Consider the following 18,086-nt stretch of genomic DNA (forward strand, 5'->3'; position numbering starts at 1 on the left):
GTGGTCAGCAAGAACTTGCACAACGGGTCATACTACCTTATCGACGTTCGGGAGCACAAAGATTCACGCAAGTCGGAGGAAGAGACCCGTCGGTCGTGGAACATAGCTCAGCTTCGGCCTTATTACACTTAAGCCACCGGCTCTCATAGTGTACATATTTCTATAGCCATGTATATATTATGATAAATAATAAAGCAGGACCTCTGTCCTTTTCTCCTCCAAAGGTAAACGTGTTATTTCCATTACAACATCACATGGTCACTTGGAGGTGGATCCGGCTTATGATCGTATTCGAATCTAGCCGTAAACAATATGATCACCTGGGGGCTTCCTGTTCAAACATAGGTTGCATTCAAACCAAAGAGAACATAGCTGTCGATACCCACTTGATTGGCAAATTGCCGAGCTCATTGGGGAGTTTTCTTTGATCATATTTGAATCATAGCTTAACCCCTTTGGGAACCGACGTGGATCGTATTCGAATCAGCGTCGTTAAACAACTCTTAAGGTCATTTGGGGGCTTCCTGTTCAAACATGGGTCGTATTCGAACCAAAGAGAACATAGCTGTCGGTACCCTCTTGATCGGCATCGCCAAAGCCACTGGGGGCTATATGATCGCATTCGAATCTTAGCTTAACCCCTTTGGGACGGTTCTCTGGTCGTATTCGAACCGGAAGCCCCTAAGTTTTGATCTTCTGACTTACAACAAGTTCTTTTGGTCACATCAACAGTGTGCAAGGGCGGCTTTTACTTCGCCGACTTAATTTTGATTCACAACGTTGATAACACATAGTAAGTATTCTTGATGCTGGTGAAACCGGAGTTGAGATCTTCACCTCATTATTCGGGTTACATAAACCGGAAGTATACTTGAAGGCTTGTAAGTATGCTATTATGGTTACATCAAAGATATAATTGAGGGCCAGTCTTTGGTGACTTTTGTTCATATTCCGGGTTATATATATAAGGTCTATGATTCTCAGTGCGGTAAGCCGCCCAGAGACTTGTGACTTGTTTTCTATGCAGGATGGTTAAACACAGCTATTCGAGCTTAAGGAAAATAACTGATCAATTATAACCCGGAGGAATAAGAAGAAGCAGCTTCAATGGAGTTAAGCATTCAACACGTGCACGATGGCACGACAAAATTAAGTGTTTGTCCTACTCTATTACAAGACTCCCCGAGTCCAAAAGGTGAGGCATTGTTTTAAGGTGTAACCATGAGCCGCCTAAAAGTCAAGGTGCTTGTTGAGTTGAAGCTTCCGGCTCATCCCTCTCCGCTCCTCCGGCTGATTCCATGACCTGGAAGGTTGATGATTTCCAGTCAATGCCGCTCAAGGCTTCAAATTGAGCCTCGTCATCAATTAACCCGGCCGGGTCAACTTCTGGGGCGAAGGTATGCTTACGAGTCGGAGGGATCAAGCTGATGGCTTCATAACGTGGAGTAGGGATCCTCTGATTTTCCGCGTCGTAGCCCGGCTGATACTTGGTAAGGTCGGTGTCATTCCCAATCAGGGTGGCCACCGGGCGCACGCTCTTCACATAGGCAGCAAAGTCTTTTTGGTCAAAGGGGGTGCCGTCCTCCTTCAGGCTGGGGTATCCAAGAGCGATGTCGGCCGGGTCTAGCTCCGGGAGAAAAGCCTTGGCCCGGCTCAAGGCAGCTATAGCTCCGGCTCTTGCAGAGGCCCGTCTTAGCTCTTGGAAGCGCTGAGGAAGAACGGCAAGCCGCCTGAGTACATCCGCCAGGTGAGTCGGAACCTCGTTGGACAGGGCCACAACGGCTAACGCACGCTGTGACCCGGTATAGAGTTGCTCCACCAAGGTGTACACGGCCTTCAGCTTGGTCAGAACATTCTGGTTAAGGTTGGAGCTTCTGGGACCTGTTTAACAAAGTCAGGTAAGCCGATGGCAGTAGTGGGACTTATGAGACATAAAGAATGAAAACTTGTTAAAAGCTTGCAGAATGACTTACCGAAGATTGCGGAGACCATCTGGGACACATGGCGTTTTAAGCCGGAGAGTTCGGCAGTTCTCTCAGTTAGAGCAGCCTCTGCTTTTTCGGCCCGGCTCAGCAAGGCGGTTCTCTCCTCGGCCCAAGTTTTTCTTTCTGTTTCAAATTTCTTCTTCAGTTTTTCCCGTGCAGCAACACTGAACTCGAATTTAGCATTGGCCTTCCGGGTCTCAGTTTCCTGAGTCTTCAGGCGGTTCTTCAGCTCAGAGATTTCAGATTTAAATGTCTTGCAGGCAGCCTGTACAAATTCCGGATTACAGTGTGAATAATTATCATGCAGCATTGAAGTCCCAAGCACTTTGCAAAGCAAAGACACTTGGCACTTGGGGGCTAATGTATGTTGAAAGACTCTATTTATAATTGCCGGTTCATGAAGGTAAGCCGGAAGTTAAAGTCTATAACCTATTCTATCATAAGTAATAGACTTGGGGGCTAGCATGGTAAGGATGATTATGGAGTAAGCAAGAGAGTTGTACCTCAGATTTCTGCTGTATCTGCTTCACCATGTCAATCTCCAGGTCCCGGCTGTTGTGCACTTGACCAATGTAACCCGAAACAATGTCTCCAATGCTCAAATTTGTATAGTCAGTGATCTCCAGTCTGGCCCTGCGGCGCTCTAGCAGTTCTTCTTTGGCAGAGCATTTGGACAGCACAGTGGGTCTCCCCGGCTCGACAAATTCTGTCCGGGTGATTACAACGTCCGGGTCATCGGCCGGCTGAGCTGGGCTGGGGATCTCCGGGTTAGTAGAAGCCTCTATGACTGGCTCGTCAGTTGGAGCGGTGGCTTGAGGAGCTGAGGCAGATGGCGGCTCATGAGCAGAAGCCTCCGGTTCAGTCAGGACCGGCTCTTCGACCGGCTTATTTTTCTTGGCCCTTTTGCTGAGCTTTGGCTTGGGCACTGAAAGGACAAAAGATTAGTACAAAAGCATAAGTAAGATAAGCACAAATGAGATGATCATCATTACCCGGGTGCGGTCTTGAAAGCCGGCAGGTTAGATTGCATAGAGTCACCAGAGGAAGGTGAAGTTTCCTGATAATTTGAATCAGACGAATTGAGTGGTTGACGAGTGACGCCCGCTAAAGGATGAAAAGGGTATAAGTTGGAGATAACCTCAGTCCAGCGCTTTCTTGATGCCTCGGGTAAGCCGGAGGAGAGGTCTGCATCCTTGCTGGCCCGGGTTTGCCTCCGGCTCTCATGAATCTGTTGCTTCAAAAGAAATTGAGGATCTTGATAAGCTAAAGGATGCGAAAATCTTACTTTCCGGGTTACTCTTCGGACTTTCAGCCTTGGCAAGGGGTCCGAGTCGGAGGAAAGTATAGTTACCTCTTCAGTCACCGGGTTACTCGCTCCGGTATCATCCTGCGGATAATCAAGTCAATAAGGTGGTTAAAAAACAAACGAAAAGCAGAATAGGAGCCTAATGAATCAAGGGTTACCTCAGACTCGGAGCTATCATCCAACTGAAGCAGCTCTGAGGCGCTAGGCCTACTTCCCTTCTTACGGGGAGCGGCTCTCCTGGCGGCTTTCTTAGCCTTCCTGGCTTTTTTAGCAGCCTCATGGTCATACTTGACCTTCCAGAACTTGTCATTAGCCTGGAAAATTGCAATAAAGGTTTCCTTGAAGTTGAAACAAAAACTGTTAAAATGGAAGGTAAAGTGCTCAGATTGGTAGCTTACCGTCGGAGCCGGGTTAGCTTGGCAGAAGGGGCTTAAGCCGGTCCTCCCGCAGTCGGCTAAGCTCTCATTCAAGAGAGACTTGGTCATGTCGTCCACGACGTCCTCAGGAAGATCGTTGGAGCTGTGCCGCAGAGGGTCATCCTTCCGGCCCGTGTAATCACACATTAAGCCGGGGCGGCGGCTCAGGGGAATCACCCGCCAAGAAATCCAGACCCGGACCAGATCTACGCCGTTAAGGCCATTTCCCAGAAGGGCCTTAATCTTGTTGATGGTAGGAATCAGTGGTTGACGTTCAGCTTGAGATAGTTTGTCTGGCAGGGGGTGAGTTGGCTCCAGACGCAGGGCACGAAAGCCGGGCAGAGGGCTCTCATCAGCCGGAGAAGTGTCTTGGCAGTAGAACCATGTCTGGTTCCAGTCCTTTGGGTGGCTTGGCGGCTCAGCATAAGGGAAAAGGCAATCTCTCCGTCGTTGAATGGAGATTCCGCCAAGCTCCAAGCTAGGCCCGTTGGCGCACTCATTCTGGCGGTTCAGATAAAACAACTCCCTAAAAAGCAGTAGGCTGGGCTCTTCTCCAAGATATACTTCGCAGAATACTTGAAAGTTGCAAATATTCGACACGGAATTGGGTCCTATGTCTTGCGGCCGCAGATCGAAGAAGTTCAGAACATCTCTAAAGAATTTTGAGCCGGGAGGTGCGAAGCCCCGGCTCATGTGATCAGCAAATATCACCACCTCGCCATCTCTTGGTTGAGGTCTTTCCTCCGACGGGTCAGGGGCACGATAAGACATGACCTCCTTCTTGGGCAGGTAACCCGTCTTCACGAAATCAGCTAAAGTGTCATCAGTAACATTGGATCTCATCCAGTTGCACGTGATGGGTGCCTTGGGAGCCTTGGGTGGCATTGTGAAAGACGAAAGCCTATGACAAAAGGAAATGTCCGGTTCAACTATAAGCCGGAGGAAGTTTACAGTTCAATAATCAAGATGGTGGCTTATGAAGGGGCCTAATGACATATGGCTAATTGCGTCGGGTTATCTAAGCCGCTGAGGGCATCGTGAGTAATTCAAGTTGTCTAAAACTTTATCATAAATGAGCTGGAAATTTTACAGCGCGTGGCCTCTTTTAAGCCGGAGATATGAGCCGCCATAGCTAAACAGATGCAATTTTTGACTAAGTGTGGCGCAAACAAGTTTCACAGATCGCAGTAATTATTTTGGATCAAACGATCGGCTAAAAGGGAAAAATTTCTAGACCTAGAAAGCTGATACAGAGAAGTTCATGAGCTCTAAGGGGATCTCTTTGCAAGTAAAGGGGGCGTGCTACTATTGAAAATGGGTGTGAAACCACAGCCGCACGAGTTCTAAGTGTTTTCTGGATCTAAGGGGGCAGTGTAGAAGAAACTGTGAAGAAATGGCGACGAACTGCGAAGAACAGGCGAGAACAGCAAGAACCCTAATGCGGATCTACTTTATGGAGTGGCAAGGACTTACGGGCGCTGATGAGTCGCGGAGGTCGCCGCCGTTTCTCTGGACAGGTCAGGGTGATGCAGCGGCCGAGGTTGACGAAGACCAGGAGAGCGGCGGCGGCGGCGGAGCTCGAGCTCTCGGGTGTCAAAGGAGGAAGACGATGGAGGCGACAAGTGAATAAAGGCTTATGGGCCGGGCTTATTTATAAGGTGCGGCTAATAAGTGGGCGCGAGAAACGAGGAGGCCACGGCGTGATTATCTCGCCACAGAAGCGCCTCGATTTTCGGGATGGCCATTAAAGATAAGATCCGTTGGGATATGACAGAATAAAAAATGAACTTAATGGAAGATGACGTCATGGCGGGTTATCAGGAATCCAGAAGATGACGTCACTGCGGGTTATAATCTTCGCACAAATATAAGCCGGAAGATTTTCTCTCAAGGGGATTGAAGATTGACTTGAACCGGTTCAAATCAATCTCGGGCCTAATGTTGAGGATATAACCATTAGAGTCACCCGCCCAGGAGGGGCCGGGTTACGTCATAATGGTCATCACGCGAAGCCCAGCACCAAACTTGAAGACGGCGGGTCAATCATGGGCTTAAGACCCGGAGATGGCTTAAGGCCCGTAGTGTTAACCGCCGTTAGGGTGAAACTTGTAGTGTAAGGCAAGAATAGTTAAGAGTCCGTGCCTGACACTGTTATGAGCCGGCCGGGGCTCTGAGGGCCGCTGGGCGTCAACCTCTCTATATAAAGGGACGACCCGGCGGCGGTTTAAGGACAAGTAAGACAAACTCGATAACCAGGCAGGACGGTTTATCTCCTGGTCATCGAAACCCTAATCAATACCACCTCAACTGGACGTAGGCTTTTACCTTCACCGTAAGGGGCCGAACCAGTATAACCCTCGTGTTCCTTGTCCCGTTTAACCCCTTTAAGCTTCCTAGATGCGATGGCTCCACGACTAAGTTCTTGCACGAGGACATCTGCCGTGACAATTCCACGACACCTTTGACCCGGTTTTGAAAGTAGATGGGTTTCTCTTTCCCTAGAGTGACCCCAGGTCATTGTATCATGCCTTGAAAAGGTAATTTATGTAAGAACTTATTACTAAAAGAGTTCCACTTTCCTGGACCAAATCACACGGTTAATCGATAGAACACAATAATAAAGAAATGGACTAGGGCTAAAGGTTTTACCTGCAACTGTGTAGGAGTACTTGTGCTAGAGATCCTATCTATATAATTAACATGACACTGATATATTATGTGTGAACAAATCATGATGATTGTCTAACCGTCTCCGTTGCTTTCTTCTTTGGGATAACGATATGATTTTCAGTTTGTCATTGTGGGCTTCTTCTAGCTCCGACCAGTGACTTTTTTATTTTAAAGTTGACTGGTGACTTCTTGGTTGCTATGACAACAACGTTACCCTGACAACAAGGGTGTTCGGAAGATCCAGATACGGCATCAAGCTTTGCTTATGGCACGTCATCAATGAGTGAGGGAGAAATACAATGATGATATACCCGAGGATCCGTGTGTCATTTTCTATTTATATAAGATTGGTGTTGTAAGAGTTGGATAATTTTAGGCCTTGTCCCAAAAAAAACCAATGTGTGGCAGTGGCCGTCTGCAGATCTTTCGACTCCGGCTGCTGGTTTCTCCTTTTCACTGCTTGAGAGGAAAATGAAAGGGGCATTTAGTTATAACCCACATTCTAGTTTACATTTTGAGAATTTGCCCTCTCAGCAACACGTGGGGTCTGGATCCATCAGTCAGCAACACAGTAAAGGTGAGTTAGGATCAAATTCACCCAGAAAAGTGTGAAACTGTACGAATATCCAATTCTAAGCTCAGGCTCATCTAACCCGGTCAAGAAATAATTCATAAAAAATTCAAAAAAAATTAAAAAATTCAAAAAAATTATGCATGGTAGATAATTTGATGCGTGAGGTGCACTCCAAATTTCAGAGCATTTGGACATCTGAGTAGCTCTCGGCAAAAAAGACAAATTGAGTCAGAACAGTATACAAACAATACACTATTTAACAGACCCTAAATTTGAGCTACTCAGATGTCCAAATGATTTGAAATTTGGACCGGACATCACGCACCAAATTATCTACCATGCCCAAAAAAAATTGGATTTTTTTGAATTTTTCTAGTATTTATTTTGTTTTTTTTATTCAACGCAGGTACATGAGCAGATGCTCCTGTGAGCCAAAACGCCTCACTCGAAACTGTATTTATTCCCAGTTTTTTTTCCCTGGACAGGAAAAGCGGGGCGAAGGACGGATGGGTGCCACGTTGCGTGGGAGACTGGGAGCACAGGCAAACGAAGCAAGCCCCCTCCGGCCCTCTTATCCTCTTCCTCTCGCGACGGCGGTGGCGCCGAGGGCACCCAGGCCTCATTCCACCTTACCACGCAGGTTCATAAGATCGCTGCCATCCTCCGCCTCCTCCCCCGGCCTCTCCCTCGGTGACGAACTCTAACCTGCCTGGATTGTTCCACGAGTTCTGCCATTGTCGTCTTCCCTTCTGCCGTGAGCAACTTAATCAAGATATTTCCTTTCGGGATCATACTTCCGTCGATCCAATTTGTTGCGGAATCGTTTGTCACGTGGTGGAATGCCGATAGCTGTTTGTTTAAGGAAAAGAGAAATGTGGGTGCCAACGTAATCCACATTCCCGCCGTCATGACCACCCTTGAATTAGGGAGGAAATTGTCGTGTTTCAGTATTGTAATTACCCATTCTTTCTTGGAATTAGCTCTGCCTTTCGGATGGTGTCCAATTTTTTTTTGTTTGTTGAGAAAACGAATTAAGCGCTTTTTAGAGAATGAACGGATCATTTATGTGATTAATGGCTCCGTAGATGTGTTTGTTCAGTGCTATATTGCTAACTTCATTTGCCTGCTTATCCAGGTAACTGTGCTTTGTGCAAGGCCGGGTTTATACAAAATGGTTCTCTGTCAAGGCTTATCTGCTGGGCAGGGGCAGCTGCTTGCTTTTCCTGCTGCGAAGCCTCCTCTCTTGAGAAGATCTTGCATTCGTATCCCAGCGGGATCACCAGGTCTAAAGAGTGCTCGGCTTTCATCCGAGAGGAAGAAATTTTCGGTGCAAGCTGTACGAGGTAATGCATATAACGATCTAATTGTCTTTTTGTAAAGTTTACTGCAATCATGATGCTTATGCTCTTCTGAACAAATACGGTAGATCGTCCTTAACCCTTAGCCACCCAAAGCAAAGTTATACTTATAGTTTGTCGGGTAGAAATATAGAGGGAAAACATTTTGAAGCGAAGATGTGAGCACCAAAGGTAAGTATCATGTTTGAGATGACACTACCTGCATCAGCACCTCTTCTTTTCCATGCTTCTGGTAGGCTGGTAGGGCAGAGAAATGTGCAGAGTCTGCAGCAAATATGAACCGGCAATTGCAACAGGAAATATTCATACAAAGATTCTGCAAATTTAATGGCGAAAAACACAGGAACATACACTGCTATCTATCTCGAAGGAGTTCTTTAATGATCAGAAAGGACAATAAGGTGTTGATGTAACACTGTTATCTGATCTAATTACAAAATTGGTGATGATGTTATAAGGACAATCTCATAATGACAATATGAAATTTGTTACTTCAGTCGAATATGGGGAAATCTGAATTCATATATAAGTTATTATATATAAGTGTATAAAGTGCATAAAAAGCTGAGTTAGGTGCCAGTTATATGAATCTGAAGGCTGGATGTAACACTTTCAGTGCTCCATGATGGACTTCTTTAGAATATCCATAAACTTCTTTAAGTAGATAGAATTCTGCTCCAGAGCTGGCATGGGTGCGTAGCACAAATGCAAAATTAGAAGTGCATGGTCATGTTTTCCACATCCAATCTAATCCGACAACTGCGCATGAATTTTCAATTATTAGAATTCTCAATTCTTTAATTACCATTGGGGCATTAAATAAGTTGTTAAATCTAAACAAAAAGAAGGAAAAACACAAAAATGTTAATGTTCATATAGGTTCATGGTCATAGTTTTATCTTTCTTGGTGATCCTTTGTACTAGAACCCTGCTGTAATTGGCTTGGATGAGTCTTATTAGACTCCTTTCTCTTCTTAGTATAATGATGCACAGCTCTCCTACGCGTTGGAGGAAAAACTTGTGATGTTTGAGTAAATTGACCTGCAAGGCTGCAAGTATCATGCTGAAATTGACATTGTCATGAATTCTCAGTTATTACCTTTTGTACAATGAAGGATTCTCACCAAGGACCCCCTGCAAAAGCATACATAGCAGTTATTTCATCCTTCTAGAAAAAGAAACCCCATTGGTGGCAAATGCCAGCATGTAGATGACAGACATGGAGCAGAGCTAGAATGAGTCCAGATTTTAGGCCAAAACATCATGGAATTAATATTTACTATCAGGAAGTGTGGAGTGGATGATTACTTTAAAAAATCATTGGCTCTTGCTGTTGCTTCGCTGGCCTCGCCATGCATCGCCAGCCACTGGGCCCCTCTTTGCTGTAACGCTTAGCAGTTACAATAGTTAATATATAAGATTAAGTTCATGGTTTTAAGAGTTCTGTCCCCCTTGATTACTTGTAAGGAGCCAATGTTTTTAGGCAGTTTACTGTATAAAATATGGTATAGATAGTTATTTCATGGTTAAGCCAGTGATGAAGTAAACATGAAAGATGAATGTTTACTGATTAGTAAACCAGTCTAATAAATACCATAATGAACTTATGATCCATTGAAGAGAGATTATATCGTTCTTAGATATTTGCTAGAACAAATATTGGAATTGAGACAGTTTTGCACATATTAGTACTTGTCAGCTTATGTCTTCTTGTTAGGTATTTTCTTTACATTTCATTTCATCACCTTCTTGGATTCTGACATTAAATTCATTCTTTGATTCTGATACTTAATTCATTCTTTGATTCTCACATTTCACTGTATATCTTGCAGCCGGCACTGGTTTTCTTCACCATGACATGCTCACATCATCTCTGATGGAGGGTTCGATGAAGGGCATTCCATCATTATTGACCCGGCAGAATCAGCGCCGAATATCGGAAGTTGGCTGTCGAGCTTCCTCTCTAGCAGCATTCAGCTACCCTGAATTGACTTCCAAGCCCAGATGGTGGTGGAGAACCCTTGCATGTGTGCCGTACTTGCTGCCACTCCACAACATGTGGTCGTATGCCGATGTCATCTACCAGTTGCACACGTACTTGCAGGGCTTTTCATTGGTTTATACTTTCATCGACACCATGACACTGCTTCCAGGGTGGCTCCTGCTGGTGATATTTATGACCGTGTACTTCTTCGTGGTGAGACGCAAGTGGTCACCCCACTTCATGAGGTTCCATGTGATCTTGGCCATCCTCCTGGACACCGGCTCCCAAGCAGTGGCAACAATGTGCACCTGGATGCCCAGCTTTGTGTATCAGGGGAAGCCCATGCAGTATTTCTGGATGGCCGTTGCTTTCATGCAGATCTTCACGGTGCTAGAGTGCATGCGCTGTGCTCTCTGTGGGATGTATCCGAACGTTCCTTTCATATCCCACACAGCCTTCATCCATTCTGATCTGAATCTCTTCAGGTAGCCACCTGCTCACCATGTCGGGTTTTTGATATCAGAAGGATGGAAAGTGAGATGGAGGTGCAAATAGGTAGTACTTTTTTTTTGCAGTAGCTACTTACAGTTCTATAGACTGTTTTGTTTATACTTAAATTTTGAAGTCTCGTTGTAATTGCCAGGATCGTGACCTTTTTCCGTTATGACAAAATCCAAATAGTGACGCGATTGATTATTGCATCGGTTGAATTGCTTCAGTGTTTGAGTTATCTGCCTTTTTGTTGTCGAGAAACGTGTGAAACTTTGAATACATGTTTCCTCGTGTGGTTTGAATGGAACCCCTGCTGGCCGGGCTTGGCTAAAATCTGTTATCATCTTCCAGAAATGAACAGCGGTGTAGGTACCCTTTTGTCCGGCCACATTTTGATTTCTGAACTTGGCTGAAGTGCTAGACTCCGAATACTGGTGATGAAAATTATCTGTGCAAACTGCCATTCGTTTTCCTGTGACATTGGTGAATGAAGAATCAACAACTATTTCTACCACTATATTATGTACACCCTCTGTTTTTTTTACTCTGCATATTAGTGTTGTTCTAAGTCAAAATTTATGAATTTCGGCCAAGTTTATAGAAAACAGTATAAAATTTGCAATGAAGAATATATACCCTACTTGAATTGATGAATTCAAGCGGTTGAACCGATGAAATTCGAACGGTTGAACTGATGCTTTCTGTTCCTGTTAAAAATCGTCTTCTTTAGTTCAAATTTTTTTGCAATTTTTTGTTGTCGAAACGGGGCGTGTAATATATCGTTGGAAAGCTCTTGACATCCACATTACAATCTTATAATTTGTTTTGGCAAAAAAAATTATGATTTAAGAGCAGTTTTGAAAAAAACCGTTTTTTTCCAAACCGAAAACGCGAATCGTATTTTGGACTTAATTTTCAAACGGTTTGTCGGAATTGAGCAAATGAGATGGCGTTGGAAAGCTGGTAAAAATCTGCATCTTCCATATATCTACTATTTTTTTAAATTCTACTCCCTCCGTTCCTAAATATAAGTCTTTTTAGACATTTTAAATGGACAACAACATACGGAGGTATGTAGACATATTTTAGAGTGTAGATTCATTCATTTTGCTCTGTATTTAGTCATTTGTTGGAATCTCTAGAAAGACTTATATTTAGGAACGGAGGGAGTATATGATTTAAAAGTAATTTGAAAAACGGTGAAATTCTGGGCGAAATATTTTTCACTGTTTTTTGCAAACGGTTTGTCGGATTGACCCAAATGATACGGCGTTGGGAAGCTATGGAAAATGCGCAACTTTTGCGTATAGAAAGTTTTTTCTAATTCCTTACGGTTTAAATACGAATTCAAATACGGTTAAAATTGGTTTTGAACGCGGTTTTTTTTAAGTTTGTCGAAATGGGGCAAATAATATACCGTTGGATAGCTATCGAAAATGCGAAACTTAGTAATGTTGGACGTTTTCTCTACTTCGCAACCGTTTAAGAGTAATCTTGAATACGGTAAGATCCATCGTGCTATTTTTCTCTCCGGAAAAACAGAGTACTCGTACTGATCTATGTGTGCGTTCATACTGAGGTATTTTTCATAGATTAATTTTGAATTCTTCTGAAAACGGAGGACTCAAACTGATCTCCATTTTGGGTTTGTACTGAGCGGGTTTTCATAGACTGGACTTTACTCTGTTTTTTCCTGTATGATTTTTCCCGTAACTTTTCAACGATCTACGGTATCATCGTTACCTAAACTTGCATGACTTATATAGTTGAATGACATTTTTTTCAAAAAGAAAATATTGTTTGCAACGATGTGTTGGACTTCTCTCATTCTACGACTTAAACTTTTACCATTTGAATTTCCATGAGGTTTATTTTTGTTTGAGCTTTATCACGTCCCGAAAACTGAGTTTTTGAACTGAGCGTTGTGTTTGTTTTTAATGATGTAATTTCACAGTCCGAACTTTACTCTACTTTTTTGTTAATGATTTGCTTACAACTTTTGTTTTCTGTGAACTTGTGGTATCCCTAAGTTTGAACGGATGTAAATACTTTTTGTATATAAGCTCAATTATTTTTTTAGACATATGAATGATCATCCCCTATTTCTCAACTGCAAACTTTTGTTTTCTCTGAACTTGTCGTATCCTCGAGTTTGAACGGATGTAAATACTTTTTGCCAGACTGCTCCAGATTTCAGTATGGTACAACCTTGATGAGCCGAGTACAAGAACATATAAACAATGTATACTTCAGTGCATAGCGCACCATTAAATTGCTCCACAACCATTTAAAAATGCATAAAAACCTGCCAAAGATGCATAGTGCACCATTGAGGTATTAACCATTCATACTTCCTAGATCCATTACGGTGCATCTACAGACCAAAGGTACGTGTACAGCAAGAATGTGAAAACAAAATCTGAATCCCTCTCATGCTTTACTACTTGCTATTCTCACATTTATCTCATTTTTCACATTACTTCTTCCTCTTCTACTAGTACCTCTTCCCGTGCTTCTCTCCTTTTTTCATCCCTGATGATGATTGGGCTTCTTGATTCTGCACCCAGCAAGCCCAAGATGTCCGTAAATGAAAGAGAAACCAACAAACACTGCACAAAAAGATGGTGTTAATAGGGTTGCAAGAACGCTAAAAAAATACAATATAATTATTCAGTGTAATTTCACTATTACATTTTTAGTGAAATGTGATTCAGGATCCATGCAAAGTAAAGTAGCATCTGTTTTTGAAATGGGTGGGTAAAGGTTTAGACAGAAGTGAAGTTTCAGCAATGCCCTTGCGGCAAAGCAAACTAAAATGTATCATTTTGCCTCAGGACTCTGCACATTTAAAGCATAATGCACTGAAAAGAACACACAAGTTGAACTAAAAATCAAAACAAAATTTGGGGTAGCATGGCTGTGAGGAAGGAGGTTGAGGGCAGCAGGGCGCACAGTGGGCGAAGGACGCACAAGGAAGATGAGTTACCTCGTCGCTAGGCTGTGAGGCGACCTCCATCATGGTGGTCCTCGGGTTGGAGTGCATCGGCATCGAGTGGTGGGGCTGCGACAGGGGACAGGTTGGAGCGTGCACGCATGGCGACGTCGTCCTTGTCGTCATGGAGAAGTAGGACTGCTGGAGACATTGCAAAGCAGCACAACAATTTTACATGTTTTCTAAAGTTGAGTAACACATGTTTGAGATTATCAACAGTACACATATCGTATCTTTCAGCTATCAGTTCAAGAGTCAAAAACTTTTCGAACTCATGTTTTTCTGTCATTGAACTGATGTAATTTTTTGTATTTTCAATTGTTGTAATATATGTAGTTGAACTTACAGATTTCCATTTTGTAGTTTTTGCTCTCATAAAGATCCTGTGTGTTTGTTTACGTACTGAAAATGGAATACATACTGAACTTAACAATACGGAAACAACAATACTTCATACTCATTTTTCTCTTTGTTGCCATATGGTTAGAGCTTACAGCCACATGAGCAAAATCTTTTGTAATAATCTGACATATAGTAGAAAACCAAACTTGGTTTTAACACATATAATTGAACTTTTTTCTGTACGTCTTTTTTGAACTGATGACATATATACATTGTGAACTATAGAGCATCAATTTTGGCAGTAAACACAATTCATATTTTCAGAATCAGGAGATGGATCGAACTGGTTGTTCTAGGTACGGTGAACTGATTTTGCAGATAAAAATCCAGTTTCTAGGTACGGCGGACTGCTGCTCGCGACTAACTCGACCATCTCGACGCCATGGGGTTGAACTGAGGACGGCTATGGGAGTAGGAAGCATCGAGCACGGCGGGTGGTGGCGCATACCTAGGTGACGCAGGAAGGAGACGCGCATGAGAACAAAGGCTGGCTGCTTTGGGCCCGGCGGTTGGAGGCCGTCTTCAGGCATGGCAAGCACCGGGGCCTTCCTCGGTCGCGGAGCAACTTGCGCCTCCACACTTTCCCACAAATTGTCCAGAACACGAGGTTTAGCAACACGATAAGTAGTAGTAGTAGTATTAATCTAGGTGGCAAGGTAGCAGCGGCAAAAGAGTAGGCAACTATTCCTAATTTGCTCCACAACAGCTTCAGTTCACATTTGCTACAACTTTCAGCTGGAAAAGAAAGACAAAACGGATTGAAAATCCCCCATTTGGGGTAGTGAACCTTTTTACTGAACAACTACAATTCTACCATTTAGTAAACTGCTGTATAATTAGAAAACAGTCTGAATTTTTTGCACAAACACCGTACTATTTTATATGTTTTCCAAGAACTTGAGATAGCTCACGTACTGAACTGAGAACACCTACTTTGTGTTTCAGGAAATAAAATAGACATCCTCTGCTTTTTGTGATAAAACTAGTGTGGACTTGGGAGGAGAGGCAGTGTGGACGGACAATTAACCTCTCTTTTTTCTTGCTCCTGAATGCATGCAGCTGGGAACTCGGGGCGACAGAGGTGGTCGCCGCGCGGCGGGGAGGATTGGTGCACAGCGGCTCCCTTGGTTTAGACTTTTTTTTGAGAAATGCAACAACCTTGTGTTTCAATAGTAATGCACAGCGGCTCCCTTATCGATTGTTCAGACTATCACTTAGCAATTAACAAACGAGGAGTTGCATGCCCAGCAATTCAGAACTAAGATCACCAATTTTTTGACCCTAGCCCAAGTCTGATTGCACAGAAAAATCTCATCTAAGCATGGATGGGATGAAGGGAGCACAAGGTGCAGTACGATACAGAACAAATGTGTCTCTCAGACAAACTACCAGATCTGATTTTGTGCAAAGAAGTCATACCATTGAGCAGTCTTGCCGGATGAGCTACCAGAGAGATCAAGTTGAGCGACTATGGTACCTGGCTGCTGCAAGTTCGACTTGGTGAAGATGGTGCAGCAGCAAGTTCGATTTGGTGCGACAACTTTGCTGCTCGACTTGGTGAAGAATGTACATCTGTAATGTCCAGAACAACAAATTAACGAAAAGAAAACTAGTTTATGAAGGAAACAGTTCTTGAACTTTGGTTTGAGCTTTGTTTGTTGAGATTTTTGAACTCCTGCAGCAGTTATACCTGAACTTGTGCGACACACTTTTTATTCAGTTGAGAGCGTCTGATATTTTTGCAGAATATGCTTCATGAAAATAGGAAGGGGGGAGGCCAGACCTCGTTGTTGCATCATTGAACAGCCTCGGATGCGGCAGTGAATGGACTGTGGTGTGGTGCCTAAGTTTATCTAGTAACTCATCATTAGTCTGCAAGAAGCTCACAAGTTATACTATTTTATAGATGACCTTTCTTTGAACTCCCATGGTAGTAATACATGGACTTTTCTGACGACATGAATGTAGGGTAGTAATACATCTAGTAAATAGATTTGTGATTTACCTAGCAACTGTTGAATCTATCATTTATTTCATGGTGAAAGGAGAAGCTTGCATGCTAATTCGGTCAGCTAGGCCACAGGGTATTAGACTCATGCATTTTTACAGTATTGGGTGGAGCTAAATAAACACATAAATAAACTGTAAATCTTCTTGCTGATCATTTGCAAGATAATTATCCCAGAGGCAATGTCATTTACCTGTAGTGTGAAACTGCTGCCTGTATTGCTGGGCAGTGCAACCTCAGTCACAATTAGCACACGCTTGATGGTTGCACGGTAGGCAATGACAAGCTACGGAAATCATGCGAGATCAATCAGAGAGGGAGATGTATCAGACAACAACATCCATGGAAGCGCACGGGGGTGACATGCACTCACCTCCTTGAGTGACCGGCGGCCGAGCAAGCAGTTGTACTATCGAACAGGACGTCCTCAACCCCGCGGCTCCCCCTGTAGGCTCCATTGTTTGCTGCTGAAGCCCAAGCCATGGCGTTGGAGCATGGCGCGTCCAAGACGTCGACATTGAACGGCCTGAGGTGGCGGCGATGAACTTCCTGTACGCGCGGCATCGTTGCCCCATCGGGAAGGAGGCAGAATGGTGGCGGGGAAGCATCACCGGCTGCCAGAGGGCGGCGCACGAGATCTCCCAGCAGGAAGAAGGAGGAGTACGGGGATGGCGTGGATCTGCACGATGGAGGTAGGTGGCCGGCGCAGGGGAAGGAGGAGGGCGGCGCGTGGTGGAGGGAGGCGGCCGGCGCCGGGGAAGGAGGAGGGCGGCGCGTGGTGGAGGGCGGCGGCCGGCGTTGGGGAAGGAGGACGGCGGCGCGTGGTGGAGGGAGGCGGCCGGGATCGGGGAAGGCGGAGGCGCTCTGGGAGGAGGGGGGTAGGGCCGGCGGCGCGCAGGGTGGCGGTGGGATCCGGGCGGCGGCGCGCTGGGTGGAGTTGGGATCGGGGCGGCGCGCTGGGCGGAGGTGGGTTCGGGCGGCAGCAGGAGGAAGAAAAATGACGCGCCTCTATATAGGGGTGAGGGTAACAGAATATTATTCTGTTACGGTTACAAATAGTCAGCCCCATATATATATACTCTACTTTATTCTGCATCCTACTACTACCGGGTGTAGCTATCCGTTTTTCATATACTATCATGTGGTATTATATACTCTACTTTATACTATATCTAAGATACTCCCGAATGATATATATATATAAAAGTGGTAGTTACCATCACTTAAGTTTTGTATGTTGTATGTAGTATCTATCAAAGAGGAGAATATGTACGCGTAGTACATAGTATATAAGAATGTTTAGGTAGTATATATACTAGTTTTTTGGTAGTATGTATCGTATTTTGAGTATGCTCCTTTTTACGTACAAATATATAAGTATTTCACAAATATAATAAAAACCATGGGCTAACTTGCAATTTTTTCATGTAACTTAATTTGGAGTATATTATATATAGTATATGAACATACTTAAAATGATAAAGTACAATATATATTATTACATGGTAGTATATGAGACATGTGGGGTAACTACCCCCAGGTGGTAGGATGGATTTTCCCTATATATATAAAAGTTATTCTTCACCCGAGGTAATCTTACGATCATTTCATAAATAAATTACATTTGAAATACAAATAGTTATATTCGTATTGATTTACTGCATAAAATTTGGCATAACAAAAAAAATATAGGTCAAAAAATGTATTTTATGTACATTTGACACTATGTTTTTACATTTGTAATTTTACGTAACATAAAAAAATTACGATGATTATACGTTTTCTTACGTTCTCTTTTTATCTCTAAAATAAGACAAAATTTACGAAACGTAAAATTACGGTGCATAAATGTTAAAATAGAGGTGGGTGAAAAATAACTATTCCTCACCCAGGGTGACG

At 43.7% G+C, this 18,086-nt stretch overlaps 2 protein-coding genes across 38 annotated transcripts; one reads left to right on the forward strand and one right to left on the reverse strand.

The window, feature by feature from the left end:
* Window positions 1-7,447: 7,447 nt before the first annotated feature.
* LOC123052365 (protein TIC 20-I, chloroplastic) lies at window positions 7,448-11,003 on the forward strand. Of its 3 annotated transcripts, none has more exons than XM_044475507.1 (3): window positions 7,448-7,641; window positions 8,087-8,294; window positions 10,142-11,003. In XM_044475507.1, exons 2-3 carry the CDS (start codon window positions 8,123-8,125, stop codon window positions 10,780-10,782), a joined length of 813 nt encoding a protein of 270 aa, XP_044331442.1. In that variant the 5' UTR covers window positions 7,448-7,641; window positions 8,087-8,122; the 3' UTR covers window positions 10,783-11,003. The 3 variants fall into 3 exon arrangements, with proteins under 3 accessions (XP_044331442.1, XP_044331441.1, XP_044331440.1); XM_044475506.1 differs by having other exon boundaries at window positions 7,448-7,591; XM_044475505.1 differs by having other exon boundaries at window positions 7,452-7,705.
* Window positions 11,004-12,998: 1,995 nt separating this feature from the next.
* Window positions 12,999-17,188, reverse strand: LOC123052366 (uncharacterized). Of its 35 annotated transcripts, XR_006424651.1 has the most exons (7): window positions 16,561-17,184; window positions 16,381-16,473; window positions 15,963-16,051; window positions 15,657-15,751; window positions 14,628-14,758; window positions 13,772-13,918; window positions 13,058-13,394 (listed from the first exon to the last, which is right to left on the reverse strand). XR_006424651.1 is itself a non-coding variant. In XM_044475511.1 (6 exons), exons 3-6 carry the CDS (start codon window positions 15,976-15,978, stop codon window positions 13,257-13,259), a joined length of 396 nt encoding a protein of 131 aa, XP_044331446.1. In that variant the 5' UTR covers window positions 15,979-16,032; window positions 16,381-16,473; window positions 16,561-17,162; the 3' UTR covers window positions 13,058-13,256. The 35 variants fall into 35 exon arrangements, 5 of the variants coding, with proteins under 5 accessions (XP_044331446.1, XP_044331444.1, XP_044331445.1 ...); XR_006424646.1 differs by having other exon boundaries at window positions 12,999-13,394; window positions 15,599-15,751; window positions 15,963-16,473; window positions 16,561-17,188; XR_006424648.1 differs by having other exon boundaries at window positions 12,999-13,394; window positions 15,963-16,473; window positions 16,561-17,187.
* Window positions 17,189-18,086: the final 898 nt, after the last annotated feature.

Source organism: Triticum aestivum, chromosome 2D, assembly GCF_018294505.1.
Source record: "Triticum aestivum cultivar Chinese Spring chromosome 2D, IWGSC CS RefSeq v2.1, whole genome shotgun sequence".
In the NCBI taxonomy this organism is placed as follows: domain Eukaryota; kingdom Viridiplantae; phylum Streptophyta; class Magnoliopsida; order Poales; family Poaceae; genus Triticum; species Triticum aestivum.